At 46.6% G+C, this 16242-nt stretch overlaps 1 protein-coding gene across 3 annotated transcripts in view; it reads left to right on the top strand.

The window, feature by feature from the left end:
• HMG20B (high mobility group 20B) overlaps positions 1 to 16242 on the top strand; it is a 550570-nt gene that overhangs the window by 314676 nt on the left and 219652 nt on the right. For all 3 annotated transcript variants that reach the window (XM_077254578.1, XM_077254572.1, XM_077254566.1), the window contains one exon: positions 9173 to 9293. In XM_077254578.1, the coding sequence (XP_077110693.1) occupies positions 9173 to 9293 (121 nt within the window). The remainder of the gene's footprint in view (positions 1 to 9172; positions 9294 to 16242) is intronic.

Raw genomic sequence — 16242 nt, 5'->3', positions numbered from 1 at the left:
TTGGAGACCCCACTTACTGTCAACTCACAGTCCGCCAGTCCATGAGGTCAGCAGAGGAGGTGGAGGAGGATGCTAGTGACAACGAGGTTAGGTTGCGCCTTCTTGGACAGAGACTGAGTACTGGAAGCACATCAACAACTGCATCCTCAACCCCAACTGTGCCTCTGAGCGCAAGTCGTGGTGGCTCTTCAGGTCGCACGGGCTCTAAGCCTTGCATAGCTTGGGCATTTTTTGACATCACAAAGCATGACCCAACTCATATTGTCTGTAAGATTTGTCACCAAAATCTCAGTAGAGGTCAAAAAATGACTAGCTTGAGTACTTCATGCATGAACCGTCACATGGATATGAGGCATAAGTTGCAGTGGGAAGCTCACTGCTACAATGTGGCCTAGTGGGCCAGTCAACCACCGTCTGCCCCATCAAGTGCATCCGCGTCCTCTTCACCCTCTGTGACTGTGGGGACAGCAGTCGCACATGGTTTTGAACGTAGACCTTCCACCTCTTTACCCGCAACAGCCAGTGTGATTGGCAGGTCGTCAGGACATTTTCAAGTGGAAACACCTGCTGGTGTTGAGTGCTCTCCTACATCGAGACCACATTTTGATCAAGGCAACATAACATCTCCTGCACCTTCGTCGCAGACCAGCAGTTTGCCGGGGACACCCTACTCAACCCCGTCTAAGCAAGGCAGTCAGCCCTCAGTCCCTCAGATGTGGACAAGCAAAACACCATTTCCTCCTAGCCATGACAAAGCTAAGAGGTTGAATTTCACCATCTGCAAGCTGTTGGCTACAGAAATGCTGCCTTTCCGCCTGGTGGAGACAGGGGATTTTCGAGACCTTATGTCCGTCGCAGTGCCCCAGTACCAGATGCCCAGTCGCCACTACTTCTCAAAGAAAGCTGTGCCTGCGCTACACCAGCATGTCGCATACAACATCACCGCTTCCTTGAGAAACTGTGTGTGACAGGGTGCATTTCACCACAGACACTTGGACGAGTAGACATGGACAGGGGCGTTACATGTCGGTGACTGGGCACTGGGTAACTCTGGTGACATCAGTAGAAGGGGCTGCTGTCCAAGTCTTGCCGTCCCCACGCGTTACTCGTCGATCCTCTGTATCTAGAAGTTCCTCCACTGCTTCTGCCTCTTCAACCTCCTCTCAGTCCTCCACCTGCACCCAAAGCCTGTCTGATAATGCCACCCGCGTTCTAACTGCGCAGAAGGAATCCTGCACACCTTCTTACTATGCTGTCACCAGGGCATCAGGCGGTGTTTACATTGAAATGTCTGGGAAATGTGAGTCACACAGCTGAGGAGTTGTGGTCAGCTCTGGAGACTGAGTTCCATCAATGGTTGTCTCCACTCAACCTGCAGCCAGGGAAGGCCGTGTGCGACAATGCTGCAAACCTGGGTGCAGCCCTTCGCCGGGGCAATGTCACACATGTGCCTTGTATGGCTCATGTTTTGAACCTGGTTGTCCAGCAATTTTTATCCCACTATCCAGGACTAGATGGGCTTCTGCAGAGGGCACGGTCGCTGTGTGCTCACTTTCCGCCGTTCGCATCCCGCAGCTCAACGACTTACATCTCTACAGAAGTCGTTGGGCCTGCCAGTACACCGGTTGAAATGCAATGTGCCCACACGGTGGAATTCAACTCTGCACATGTTGCAGCGACTGTGGCAGCACCGAAGAGCCCTGGTGCAATACGTTATGACGTAAAGCCTGGGCCAACGAGATCCAGAGGTGGGGCAAATCACGCTGCAGGAGTGGTCTTGGATCAGGGACTTATGCACCCTCCTGCACAGTTTTAAAATGGCGACAAAGATGTTTAGTGCTGACGATGCCCTTATCAGCATGACTATTCCGGTGATTTACATGCTGGAGCACACTTTAAACAGTATTCGGAGTCTGGTGGTGGAACAAGAGGAGGAGGTGGAGGAAGAACAGGAGGAGTCGTATGTGGAAGGGAGTTATCTTCAAGGTCAAAACAGTCGGCAGCACCAAGGCGGCTGGCATTGGAGGCTGGGGGAGAGGGATTACCGAGGGCACATGGTAGCAGCCAAACTGTTGAGGAAGGTGCAGGAGGTGAGGAAGAAGTGGAGGACGAACTGGCACTGGGCATGGAAGACTCATCAGATGAGGGAGACCTTGATCACTGTTGTGAATTTATCTTTTTGGCTCCCTCTAGTGGTTACTAGTGATTTACTCTGGGAATGTCTGCCATCCCTTGTATGCTCACCTGGGTCGTTAGGTCAGGGGTGTTGCTATATAAGCTCCCTGGACCTTCAGCTCAATGCCTGGCAACGTTGTAATCAGAGCTAATCTGTTGTGCTCTTGTCTACTGATCCTGGTTCCTGCTAAATTAAGCTAAGTCTGCTTTCTTGCTTTTTGCTATTTGTTTTTGTTTGCATTTTTGTCCAGCTTGTACATAATCTGTATTCTAACCTTGCTGGAAGCTCTAGGGAGGCTGGAGTTCTCCCCCCGGGCCGTTAGACGGTTCGGGGGTTCTTGAATCTCCAGTGTGGATTTTTGTTAGGGTTTTTGTTGACCATATAAGTTATCTTACTACATTCTGCTATTAGTAAGTGGGCCTCTCTTTGCTAAACCTAGTTCATCTCTGTGTTTGTCATTTCCTCTTACCTCACCGTTATTATTTGTGGGGGGCTTGTATCCTACTTTTGGGGTCTATTCTCTGGAGGCAAGAGAGGTCTTTGTTTTCCTCTTCTAGGGGTAGTTAGTCCTCCGGCTGGCGCGAGACATCTAGCGACCAACGTAGGCATGTTCCCCGGCTACTTCTAGTGTTGGCGTTAGGAGTAGATATATGGTCAACCCAGTTACCACTGCCCTATGAGCTGGATTTTTGTACTTCGCAGACTTACTTGTTCCTCTGAGACCCTCGCCATTGGGGTCATAACAGATCACATTTCTGTTGTGCGAGGTTGGAGGGAGAGGGTAGAGGAAGGAAGCATGATTCTCACCTCACCGCCACCAAGACAACAAGGACTTGGTCCTCCTGGATGCGCAACACACATGAATGCCTTCTTGCTACACTACCTGCAACATGACCCTCGGATTGTCAGAATCCGAAGTAATGCCGACTACTGGGTTGCCACACTCTTAGATCCCTGGTACAAAAGTAAATTTGGAGAAAAAATTCCTGCAATAGAAAAGGATTCACGCATGCAGGAGTATCAGCAGATACTGTTACAGAATCTTACGTCTGCTTTTCCACAAAACACCAGTGGTGCACGTAGTGAATCTCTGAATTGTAACTTGCCAACCGTGGGACTATCGAGTCATCACTCAAACCGTAACATCGTATCTCATGGTAACAGCTATTTTTTCCAATCGTTTTAAGATTTTTTTAGACCATCCTTTGCAAGGCCACATGAGACAAGAAGTCTGATGCACAGCCAGCGCCTAGAGAGGATGGTACAAGAGTATCTCCAAGTTAACATCGATGCCATGACTGTGGAACTGGACCCTTGCTCATTTTGGGCTTCCAATCTTTAAAAATGGCCTGAGCTCGCCCCTCACGCCTTGGAGATCTTGTCGTGCCCCGCAGCCAGCATTGTCTCTGAACGTGTGTTCAGCGCTGCTGGTGGTGTGCTGACAGATAAGCGCACGCGGCTGTCCAGTGACAATGTGGACAGACTAACGTTCATCAAGATGAACAAATCCTGGATCCGCAAGGACTTTTCTACCCCTGTGTCATCCTGGGGAGACTAAAAGCTTGATGATTTTTGAAAATCACCTCACCATCCATTTTAAAAAACTGGCGAAATTGATGCCACTTAAGTGGTGTCTGTGGCCGAATTTTTGGAAAAAATGGAGACTCTTTATTAAGTCCACTTGCTGTGTTTTACATGACGTTGCCATCGTCAATTCCAGGTGGGTGGGGTCGTCCGCAGAGTTGTTTGCTCATACTATGGCCTGGGATTCAGAGGTCTGCTCCAAAGCCTCAGTGTCTGCTAGTCGGCGGAGTAGCCCACCCCCATGAAGCAAGCTACACAGCCTGTTTACTTGACTACTATTTTTTAACTGCATCTAACCCAGGAAATCCTTTTGGGCCTAGTAGCATTTTGTGCTACGCAGCAGAGTACCCCACCCATGAAGAAAGCAAAACCACCTGTTTACCTGACTACTATTTTTTAACTGTATCTAGCCCAGGAAATCCATTTGGGCCTAGTAGCATTTTGTGCTACGCAGCAGAGTACCCCACCCATGAAGCAAGCTACACCGCCTGTTTACATGACTACTATTTTTTTTTAACTGCATCTAGCCCAGGAAATCCTTTTCGGCCTAGTAGCATTTTGTGCTATGCAGCAGAGAACCCCACCCATGAAGCATGCTACACCGCCTGTTTACCTGACTACTATTTTTAACTGCATCTAGCCCAGGAAATCCTTTTGGGCCTAGTAGCATTTTGTGCTACTCAGCAGAGTACCCCACCCATGAAGCAAGCTACACCGCCTGTTTACCTGACTACTATTTTTTAACTGCATCTAGCCCAGGATATCCTTTTGGGCCTAGTAGCATTTTGTGCTACGCAGCAGAGTACCACTCCCATGAAGCAAGCTACACCGCCTGTTTACCTGACTACTATTTTTTAGCTGCATCTAGCCCAGGAAATCCTTTTAGGCCTAGTAGCATTTTGTGCTACTCAGCAGAGAACCCCACCCATGAAGCAAGCTACAACGCCTTCTTCCTTTCTCAATCTAACCCCTCGTCTCTGGTGTGGTCCACTCTCCCTCCAGCTCTCTCCTTCTCACAGGTGGACTACCGCGTGTATTCACGCTGTGGCAAATTTTTTGGGCCCAGGCATAAGTCGTCGAGGTAATGGATAATATGTGCTGCCTTAGAAAAGTCCATGACGACCCATTCGAGGAAGCAACTAAACGCCTCAAATAGTGAGCAGGATAGGGAGCACCCCATGGACAAACAGCGATCTATGTAGTATTCTCCTTCACAGAAGCAGCTCAATGGGAGGACACTATTCGGAGGCACAGGTAGTAACCAGAACGCCCCTTCATTGTCTGTTTTGGCCATTAGGGTGCCCCTTCCCAACTTCTTGACCCGCCTGATTGCCTCGTCAAAGGAGGTACAGTATATAGTACTGTACTTGGTTCCATGTCGATGTTGTCGTTTTGGATATGACAAATGGTGGATTAGTCTGAATGTACTGGGTTCCTTTTTTGGCACAACTCCCAACGGGGATACCACTACGTCTTCTAAGGAAGGTGTTCTGAATGAACCCGCCGCCATTCTACCTAAAGATATTTCTTTTTTTAAAAAATTTGGCACGACATCTGGGTGTTAGTAGGGTGATTTTAGATTTTTACTCCAGCCTTTCTTGATTTTAGAAGGGCATGACATGCCTATATCACTGTCTCCTCCTCCTTTTACTCCTCCACCTCTTTTCGCATGACTATACGTAGTTGTGACTTTTCCATGTGTTTGTGTCTTCTGAGCAGTTTTGTGAGCTTTTGGACACCTTTTAAGGTGTTTTCTATGTGTTTGTATGTGTTTGTGTTTGCCTGCCATTGGTTTCAATGGGGTTCGATGAACATTTGTCGAACACGCACCAGTTCGACGAACCGACCGAACTCGAACACTAGGGTGGTGGCTCAACACTACTGATGAGCCCCAGTTAGTTCACTTAGGGCACCTTTGCTGCTTGAGAACTTTCAAACGTAGCTGTATCATTCATCAGCTGATGAACTCCGGTGAACTTTCTCACTACAGGTCAGTGCTACACACTACAGGAGCTACATGCTCCTGTCAGTGTGTCGCCGGGTAGAGCAGTTGCATAAGCTGATTTGACTGCTCTACAAGTGATATGAATCATCGCATGACATTATGGATTACTTTGGGTAGGTGAGGCATATGGTGGTTTATTTTCTCTCTTTTTCTGGTAACATGGGCATCGGTGATTAGGATATAAGGTCAGTATATGTTTGTTTTTTTTTCATTTTTGATTATTTTTTTTACAGGAGACAAAGGGCTTCAAGGATTGGGTGTAAAGGGAGTGTACTGAACTATATTTTTTTACTTTTATGTCAATATTTATTTCCTTATTTTAACTTTTTTTTCTTTGAGCACAGGCTCCAGTTGATGGACTATGCCTACATTCGCTGTAATAAATGCAGCAGACGTCTGCTGATGGGAGTAATACGCTCTCATCAGCCGATGCCTTCGATAAGCTTTTTACTGGGGGTCACAGTCACATCTACAGGGTAATACTGACAGCATGACTGCACATCACTCTAATATATAATACTAATATCTTACCCGCAGTAACTTTACCACCAATTAGAACCACCGCGCCGGTGTTTCTTGGGCTGTCACACAGACAACCGCGTGAAAAAACCCCAGATATGAAGTCCGTAAAAACGCAAGCCAAAACTCAGAAAATCCTCAAATCTTTTAATACCTGCGTTTTTGCTGTGTATTTGACTGACTCTATTGAAGTCAATGGGTGAAAATCGCACAAAGAATTGACAAACTGCGGATTTAAAAGCAGCACACATCCAGAAAAGAAAATTACTGATCATTTGCGCAGCATTTCAAGATTATCATTGACTTTGCTGGCATAAGGATTCCCTAGCGTTTTTGGGCTAATTCAATTCGGAAAAATCGCACCAAAAGCGCACAGTGTGCACACAGCCTTAATTCCAGCTTAACCGAATATTACATTTCGTAGGGAAATGACACTCAAAAATGATTGTGCCTCATATGAACTAAAGAAGTTAGACCTTGATAATAATCAGTGTTTTCTGTAAAAAAAAAAAAAAAAGAGAGACCTTGGATGCTTTTAAATGTGGGATAAAAAATGCTGTTGTAAAATCTTGAATGAAGCTGTTTTTGCAATAGATAAGGTCTTCACACATCCGTATAAAACTGGTGCTGCAAAAAATAGTATCTGTGTCATCAGTGTTTTGGATCACTGCATCATCAGTGTTTTTCCAGTATGGCAAAAGAGTTCAATAGTACAGCACATGGATGCCATCTGTTTGCAGTACATGTTTTTCACAGACTTGTAGAATTGTGATGGCCCTTGTCATCTGTGCTGCCAGTAAAAAACGGACATTGCTTTGTGTGGTTTACACGGACACACAGTCTGTGTAAAAACTTGGACATGTACACAGCAGCTTAAGTTTTAATGGGTATGTAAGGCAACCGTGAAAAAAAAACTGATTCCACATTTACTGGAGACGCATACATGTGAAGGGGGCCTAGCAAATGTTTTATCATTGATAACTCCACCCATTCTATGTGAGGGGTATGTAAGGCTAGGTTCACATTGCGTTAACAGCAGCCCGTTCAACACATGCGTTATTGGGCTGCTGCTAACGCAAGTGCCGAATTTCGCTAGCGCAGACAGAGATAGCAGATGCTCTATCTGCGCTAGCAGTGACTGACCCGGAAACGCTGCAGTCCGTGTCCCAGGCTCCGTCACTCAATAACGGCACATCGCTAGCGCACGCCCATTGTGGGCGTGCGCTAACTATGCATCCGACATAGGGGATAATGGTGGCGTTAACTGACTACGTTACACCGCTTTATCCCGCGGTGTAACGTAGTCCGTCTAATGTGCCATATAAACGCAATGTGAACCCAGCCTAAGAGCTGACTGGGTAATCATTCCTATACACCTGTGGAAGACTGGATGCAGCCTACACATATATTGCTTTTTAATAAAAAGTGTTTGGGTTTTTTTTTTACCTTTTTTGTTCTCTCTGAACTCATTGGATCTACAGTGGCATGTAAAAGTTTGGGCACCCCTGGTCACAATTACTGTTAGTGTGAACATTTAAGAAAGTGGAAGATGACACATTTCCTTTGTATTTTAGGTAAAAAAGTTTTTTTTTACATTTTTAAAATTACACTGTATTTGCCTCTTTCCATCGTGTTGGTATCTACTTTAGTTGTGTGCTTTTTTTTGTTTTTGTTTTTTTTTACTTCATCTGGGTCACAGAAAGTAGCAACAGGTAAATTTGATTTTTTAAATCTCTTTGTTTGTTTTTTTTTCACCAGTAAATTAATTGAAACCCCCCCCCCCCTAAAAACTGGATTCGTTTGGTATTGTTGTAAAACCTACTGACCTGAATTATCATGTTGGCGGGTCATTGTTACCTCAGAATGAGCGCCGTATAAAGAAAACCCAAGAATTATGTTGAAATTGCACTCTTTATTTATCAGACTTGGAATTTTTTTTTCAAAAATAGCAAGCTCTTATATGGCAATATCAACAGAAAAATTTAAAGTTGATGGCAAAAAAGTTTATGGTGAGGGGGAATAAAAACGAAAAATTGTCTGTACTAAAAAGGTTAAAAGCAAAAGTGTGATGCATTTTACACTTGAAATAAGCCGATTTCTCCCTTTGCAATATTCAAGTAGTATTGTCCAGATAGGGCAGGGGTGAGGAATCTTTTCTTTGCGAAGGGCCATTTGGATATTTATGCCATCCTTCGGGGGCCGTACAAACTCCGTCCACAAACTACATCCTGACTCTGGCACTGGTTTCAGGACGTGATCTTTCATTGCATGCCCTTCAGTGTTCAGTAGTGAACACTGTGTGTGTGTGCTAAGAAAAAATTAATGAGCTGGTGGCAATCAAAATACAGCTCCTTGCCCAAGAATGTGGTCCCTGAAAATCTGCTCGGAGGCCTGATAAAAGGTCATTGAGGGCCGTAATTGGCCCTGGGGCCTGAGGTTCCCCACCCCTGAGATAGGGCTACACAATGACTTTGGCCATGACCGAGGTTGTGAGGCCAAAGATTGTCATGTATATGCTGGTACATTGCAGTGCAATACAAGTGAATGGGGTTGCATTGTGACACCTAGGGTAGGTCATATGGAAGTAAGTCATAAAGAAATCCGTCCGGCTGGATTTTCTGACTTGCTTGAACCATAGGTTTTGCAGTGTGACCTCATTAACTTTAACTTTAAGCTTGAAACTCATTTCACCGAACAAACGAACATTTTGTCATTGATTTGGTGATTGGAAGCCTATTTACACTACTTGTTAAGCAGGAAATGAGGAATACTCATTCCAAAAAAAGCAGGCAGTGCAGATGCACGTTTGTTCTTTGCTATAGTTAATAGCTGTGTGGATTGTTATGTAGAGAACATTTGCAGACTTTCATGGATACTTTTTGTTTTAGAGGTATCTGGATGATGCAGAAAAGGAAAAGCAACAGTACATAAAAGAACTTCGAGAATATCAGCAGTCTGAAGCATACAAAATGTGTGCAGAAAAGATTCAGGTGAAGGAGATCAAAAAAGGTGAGGGAATAATTTCTTTAAACAAAAAAGTTACTGATTTATTTATTATATTTTGCTAATAAACAGCATCAGAAGTAGTTGTGCAAGCTTGTTATGTAGTTTCAATACAGCGGATGTCCACTACTATAGCTATACTGACCCATATATAAGTTACCGGTAAATAAAAAAACAAAAAAGAAACTTAGACTCACCTTCCGGACCCAGCGCCGTTCCAGCAACGTGTCTACCAGTTGTAACAGGTGAGAACCACAACTGCTGACGGACTGCAACCTTCACTGTTATGTCAGACGGAACAGTGTCATCTGACACGAGTCAAGGTGACAGCCATCAGCAACCGGTGAGCTGTAGTGGTCATGTGACATAACAATGTCACATGAGTGCTGGCAGACATGATACCAATATTTGCAGGAATGGCGCCAGATCTGGGAGGTGAGTTTAATGGTATTCCTGGTGAAAGTGGGTGGTCACATGGTTTTCGTACTTGTGGTCACAAGCCGAATACACTCATCCAGCTTCTCTTAATTCACAGATATTGAGAGCAGCAAATTGAGTCTAGTCAACACGTGACTGCAAGTATGCAAATTGCATACATGCAGTCACACTACCGCCCACCTACTTGCATTATACCAAAGTGTTTACCAAATTGTTCCCCCAACAACCCCTTCCCATAATCCCTAAATCCCCTCCCCTTTTACATTTATTTTCCTTGCTTTGGCAGTACTAACTGTATTTTGGTCCTGCCAATAAAGCCTATTTGAGTTGAGTCTGCAGACTTTTATCTCAAACCGACACAACTCCTATAACCGCTTAGGCTAGGTTCACATTGCGTAAAAGCAGCCAGTTCAACACATGCGTTAAACGGGCTGTGTTAACGCAAGTGCCGACATGCCATCGCGCTAGCGCACATAGAGCTAGCAGATGCTCTATCTGCGCTAGCGGTGACGGACCCGGAAATGCTGCAGCCTGCGTCCCAGGGTCCGTCACTCAATGACGGCATATCGCTGGTGCACGCCCATTTTGGGCGTGCGCTAGCGATCTGCCAGAAATAGAGCTAAAATCAAAGCTTTAACGGACTGCGTTACACCGCGTTATGCCGTCTAACGGACTGGTGAAACATAATGTGAACCCAACCTAAATGACAAGTGCCATACACACAGATGCTTCTCACAAAATTAGAATATCATCAAAAAGTTAATTTTTTTCAGTTCTTCAATACAAAAAGTTAAATTCATATATATTATATAGTCATTACAAACAGTGATCTATTTCAAATGTTTATTTCTGTTAATGTTAATGATTATGGCTTATAGCCAATGAGAGCCCAAAAGTCATTATTTCAGTCTCAAGGATCCCTCTCTGTGGTGTCACTAATTCGTCACGTACCCGCTCTCAGCACGTGACTTGGGGTTGTGCCTGCAAGGGTTATCCTTTCTCCCCTCTCTCAGTCCAGCATTTAACCTCTGTCCTGTGCTGTAATGGGAGCATAAATCACACACCGACCCAGGCTACACACCTGCTCATACACGCTGCCACCACTCACCGAATACACGGGCGGTGAGTCGCGGAAATAGTACTAATACTGTCTACCACTTATACGGATCATACAGTTTAAGGCTATGAATTCTTTTAGAACATTCAAGGTTTAACTTGTTAAAGTTTTATGCTTTAATACAAAAAGGTTCAGTGCTTACAGTAAGAAAAATAACAGGAGAAAAACTTACAGAAATAGCTAACTTGTAGTCTGCTTCTGCTCTGTGAGAGGGGGGTGAATATGGAGTTTGTGGAACACTTCAACTTTGGCTGCCCTCACATGTGAACAATTTTTGCATGTATACAAGCTAAATTTATAGTCAACCTGGAGGTCAGATTTCTAGACCAGCTCCTCAAGTTGATATTCTAATTGCTTGTTTTTTTATTGGACCACAGCCGCGCACCCAATGAATATATTATTTCTTTAAGATTCTTCCTGTAAAGCTTCCCACAGATAGTGTCAGACTGTAAGTGACATCTCTCTTCCAAAGAGCTAGAATGTGTCAAATGTTCCCTTTCTTCGTGGATCACAGCACGACCCCCCTGGTGAGATTTGGAGACAGAAGTCTGCTGTCTCAGGAAAATACACATTAACACCTTGGTGAGACCTGCCAGGACAGTTGTATATATATATATATATATATTACAAACTTCACCACCCCCCCCTCCTTATGAGCGTGCAAGGGGGTTGACTTACAGGTCAGCTTCCGAGCATGTATCTGGTTCTGCCCCACCTTGGCGAGATAGGCCTTCGGCATTGCCATGATCTATTCCTTTCTTATGCTGAATTGTGAAATCATATTGCTGTAATGTCAGACTCCATCTAAGCAATTTCCCGTTGTCCCCAACTTCTCTGTTGAGCCAACTTAATGGGTTATGATCTGTGATCACGGTGAAGTTGCAGGTATGGTTGCAGCTTCTGCAGATCCCATGCAATTGCCAAACATTCGTTTTCAATGGTGGCATAAGCCACTTCTCTGGGCAGCAGTTTCCTGCTTAGGTACAGAATTGGGTGCTCCTCTCCTTGTTGGTTCACTTGGCTTAGAACCGCACCTAGCCCATAGGTGCTGGCATCTTTCTGCACTACAAACCGGCGAGTGAAATCTGGGACCTGAAGGACGGGTGAACTAACCAATGCCAACTTTAGGGCAGAAAATGATTCCTCACACTGAGGACTCCAGGAGACCATTTTGGGAAGTTTCCTCCTGGTCAGATCATTTAACGGTTTGGCCAGATCACTGTAGTTTGGTACAAACATCCTATAGTAGCCAGCCGTACCCAGGAAGGACAGTACCTGCTTCTTGGTTCGTGGGGTGGACCAGGCTGTAATGGCTTCTACCTTCCCTGGCTCAGGTTTTAGCAGCCCTCCCCCCACCCAGTGTCCTAGGTATTGTACTTCCCGCATGGCTACCTGACACTTCCCTGGCTTAACAGTAAGACCTGCAGTTTTAAGCCTTTGCAACACCTGAGAAAGATGTACGAGGTGTTCCTCCCAAGAATTGCAAAAAATGGCTATGTCATTGAGATAAACTACGGCAAAACCATCACATCCTTCCAATAAGTGATTGACCAACCTCTGGAAGGTGGCAGGGGCATTCTTCATACCAAAGTGCATCACCAGAAACTCAAACAGCCCGAATGGCTTTATAAAGGCGGACCTCTCCTGAGCTTCTCTGGTCAGGGGTATCTGCCAGTATCCCCTACTTAGGTCCATGATGGTGAGGTACAATGCTTTAGCTAGCTTCTCTAACAGCTCATCTATCCTTGGCATGGGGTAGACCTCACATGTAATCAGTACATTTAATTTCCAGTAGTCTACACAGAACCGGGTAGTACGGTCCTTTTTTGGGACAAGAACCACAGGTGAGGCCCTGGCACTCTGGGATTTTTGTATCACCTTGAGGTTCAACATCTCCTCTACATGTTCCCTCATGTGTGCCTTTACATATGCTGACACACGGTATGCAGACTGCCGTACTGGGGGATTAGGACCAGTGTCCACATGGTGAGCTGCTAAGTGCGCCCTCCCAGGCTCCCCTGTGAAGACATCGGTGAACTCGCTGAGCGCCCCCTTCAGCTCAGACCTCTGACTGTGGGATAGCTCAGGGTTAAACTCTGCTGACTCCAGGGACTCCATGTACTGACTCCCAGTCTCCACATCTAGCAACAGATCAGCCTCCCCCTCTTCAGGCAGGCTACAGACAGGTAAGACGCAGGTCTCCCTGTCATGATGAGCCTTCAGCATATTCACATAAAATACTTTCTGACGCTTTACATGCTCATCTAGTGTCACCACATAATTAACATCATTTAGCCGTTTATGTACAGTGTACGGTCCCTCCCATGTGGCCTGCAGTTTATTCTGTAACATAGGGACCAACACCCAAACCTTCTGCCCCTCCTCGTAGTCCTTCAGTCTGTCATTACGGTCGTACCAACCTTCTGGTTGATTTGGGCCTGGGTCACGTTCTCATGGGCCAGGTTGCTCAGTTTTTGCATTCTCTCTCTGAGCCGCAGTACATATTCAACCACTGAGGCTCCCGTAGTTTTGGGGTTGCCCTCCCAACAGTCCTTAATCAAATCAAGTGGCCCCCTGACCCTACTCCCATAAATCGGGGAGAATCCTGTAGATGCCTGGGGTACCTCTCTGTAGGCAAACAGATGGGGGAGGTACGGCTCCCAGTCTCTCCCTTCAGTCTCCACCAGCATTTTGAGCATTTGCTTTAATGTTCCGTTAAAACGCTCGCAGAGTCCATTGGTTTGGGGATGATAGGTGCTGGCCACAACATGCTGCACTTTTATTTTCTCGCAGAGGCTTTCCAACAGATTGGACATGAACTGGGTTCCCTGATCAGTTAACATTTCCCTGGGGAAACCCACATGAGAGATCAGTCAGTAAAGCATCCGCCACTTTGCTCGGATGGAGGACAGTGCCACAGCTTCCGGGTATCGTGTAGCATAGTCCAACACTGTGAGGATGCACTTTTTGCTCGAGCTGCTAGGGATTGCAAGTGGCCATATGATATCCACAGCTACTCGCTGGAAAGGCTCATCGATCACAGGCAGTGGTATCAACGGAGCTTTCTGTATATTCCCGGACTTTCCAACTCTCTGACAAACTACACATGATCGACAGTAATTGGCAATATCTGTCCCCATCTTGGGCCAATAGAAGTTATGTGTCAGGCGAGCTTTAGTCTTTTGTATTCCAAGGTGATCGGCCAGAGGAATTTCATGGGCAATTCTCAATAATTGATCCCTAAATGGATAAGGGACGATCAGCCGCCTTTCATAGTCCCAAGATTCTGTAGTATCCGTGGGGAGAATCTCTTTATACAGTCTGCCATGGTCCCAGTATACTCTCTCTTTGCCAGAAGCATCGGGGGGTCGGTCTGCAAGACATCTGAGCTGCTCCAGACTGACATCTGTCCGCAGGGCCTCCTGGAAGCTCTAACTGTCAGTCTGCAGGCCCTGGCCTAGTGTGACTGCCAGGCCCTGGTCTGAAGCTGATTCTTCAGTGTCTGTTATCAGGGACCTTGTTGGGTCTGCCATGTGAGGAGGCTCCGGGGCCACCGTATGGGCCTCCTGTTCTGGCAGTTCTGGCTGAGACTCCTCTAATCTCTGGGCCTGAGTCTGAGCGGCAGCCTAACTCTGGGTCACAGCTGCCACATATGTACAGTCCTGTGCATTGGGACATTTTCCCTGCTCACACGTGATCTCGGGTAGGTCACTTGCTTCCACCTTCTCTGTAGCATTTACTTGCAAGGGAGGAATATGGTGGGACACCAGCCTCACCAGGTCCGTGCCTAGCAACACATTGGTGGAAATAGCCTCTGATACTCCCACTTCTCTCAATCCTTTTCCTGCTCCCCAGTCCAGGTACACACAGGCCATGGGCACGGCAGGGCTGACCCCTCCAATCCCGGTTATCGACATAGTCTTTCCTGGTATGATATCGGCATGTGTTATCATGGCTGGACGCACCAGGGTCACCTCTGCCCCAGTGTCCCTGAGACCAATGGTGACTTTATTGCCAACAGTGACAGATTGACAGTTCTCATTAGCCCTCACATCAGAGCCGGCCACAAACAGGACAGATGGTGGGGACACAAACGGCTTTGTGGTTGTAATTGGGCGTTTCTCCCTATCCGGGCTGCCAGCGCTAACCTGTCCCACTTTGTTGCAAGAGAAGCACCGGCGTGCATCACCTAAAGAATGTCTGTTCCCTGGGATCCCATAGAAGGTGGGCTTGGACAGCACTGGTGATCGACCGGCAGAGGGAGAAGGGTCCCCGTTTGGCTTACCTCCCTTCCAGCTGAATCCCGATGGCTTCCACACCTCAGGCATCCTGTTAGCCACATAGCAGTCCGCAATCTTTTCAGCCTGATCCGCAGTTTGTGGCTCCCGATCACACACAAATTGTCGTACATCCGTGGGGCACATGTGAAGAAATTGATCCTTGACCATAAGATCCGTTAAGTCCTCAAAACTGTTCACAGAAAGTTCCCTGATCTCTTGGTGGAACGTGGTCCTCAAGGTGCTCACAACATCTTTATAGCTGTCAGTGGATGCACGTTGTAGGTTCCGGAACTTTCTCCGATACACTTCTGGTTTTAGGTTGTATTTCCTGACCAAGGCCTCTTTTATGGCCTCATAGTTCCCATCTAGCTCTGGCGGGAGGCCAGAAAAAATGTCAGAGCTTTGCCTCTCAACCCTGGGGTTAGATACTGCGCCCACTGCTCACGGGATAGATGGTATTGCCTGCAGGTTTTTTCAAACCTCCGAAGGAAAGTATCTAAGTCTGTATCCTTCTCCATCACAGGGACGTTTTCCCGACGTGGTCTCCTTGGATTTATGTCCTGGGAGGAGGTTATCTGAGAACTGATACCCCTCTCGATTTGAGCCATCTGAAGTTGGAAAGCTCTCTCCTCCCGGCGTTCTGCAGCAGCAGCCTCTCGGTACAGTAGAATAAGCTGCAAGCGCAGATTGGGATCACTTGTTCCCAGCTTTTGTGAGGCCATTTGCAAAGTAAAGTTCATGGGCTCCTCAGCACTGGCATTGCTGACACTTCCATCAGGCATCTCCGGTGCAAGAGCTGGCATTGCTGGGTCGGTCTTAGGATATGTGTCCACGGGCCGTATTACATCCGGAATAGCTGCGGATTGAACGCTGAGTAGAGCCGCGGCGTTCAATCCGCAGCGTCCAGATGTTACAGCATAGTGGAGAGGATTTTATGGAATCCCGTCTCCACTATGCGTGCGAACACCCACCCGGTGGCCCTGCGTTTACGACATGCGGTGCGTCTTTTTAGAACGCAGAATGTCCGTTTACCTTGCGGCGACGCTGAGTCGCCGCAAGGTAAAACACAGGGCCCTATGTGTGGGGTGCGGAGATTCCGGATGTGTGCAATGAACACTCC

This window comes from Ranitomeya variabilis, chromosome 1, assembly GCF_051348905.1.
Source record: "Ranitomeya variabilis isolate aRanVar5 chromosome 1, aRanVar5.hap1, whole genome shotgun sequence".
NCBI lineage: Eukaryota > Metazoa > Chordata > Amphibia > Anura > Dendrobatidae > Ranitomeya > Ranitomeya variabilis.
The sequence above is the reverse complement of the archived record's forward strand: the minus strand, read 5'-3'. Positions and strand labels throughout refer to the sequence as shown.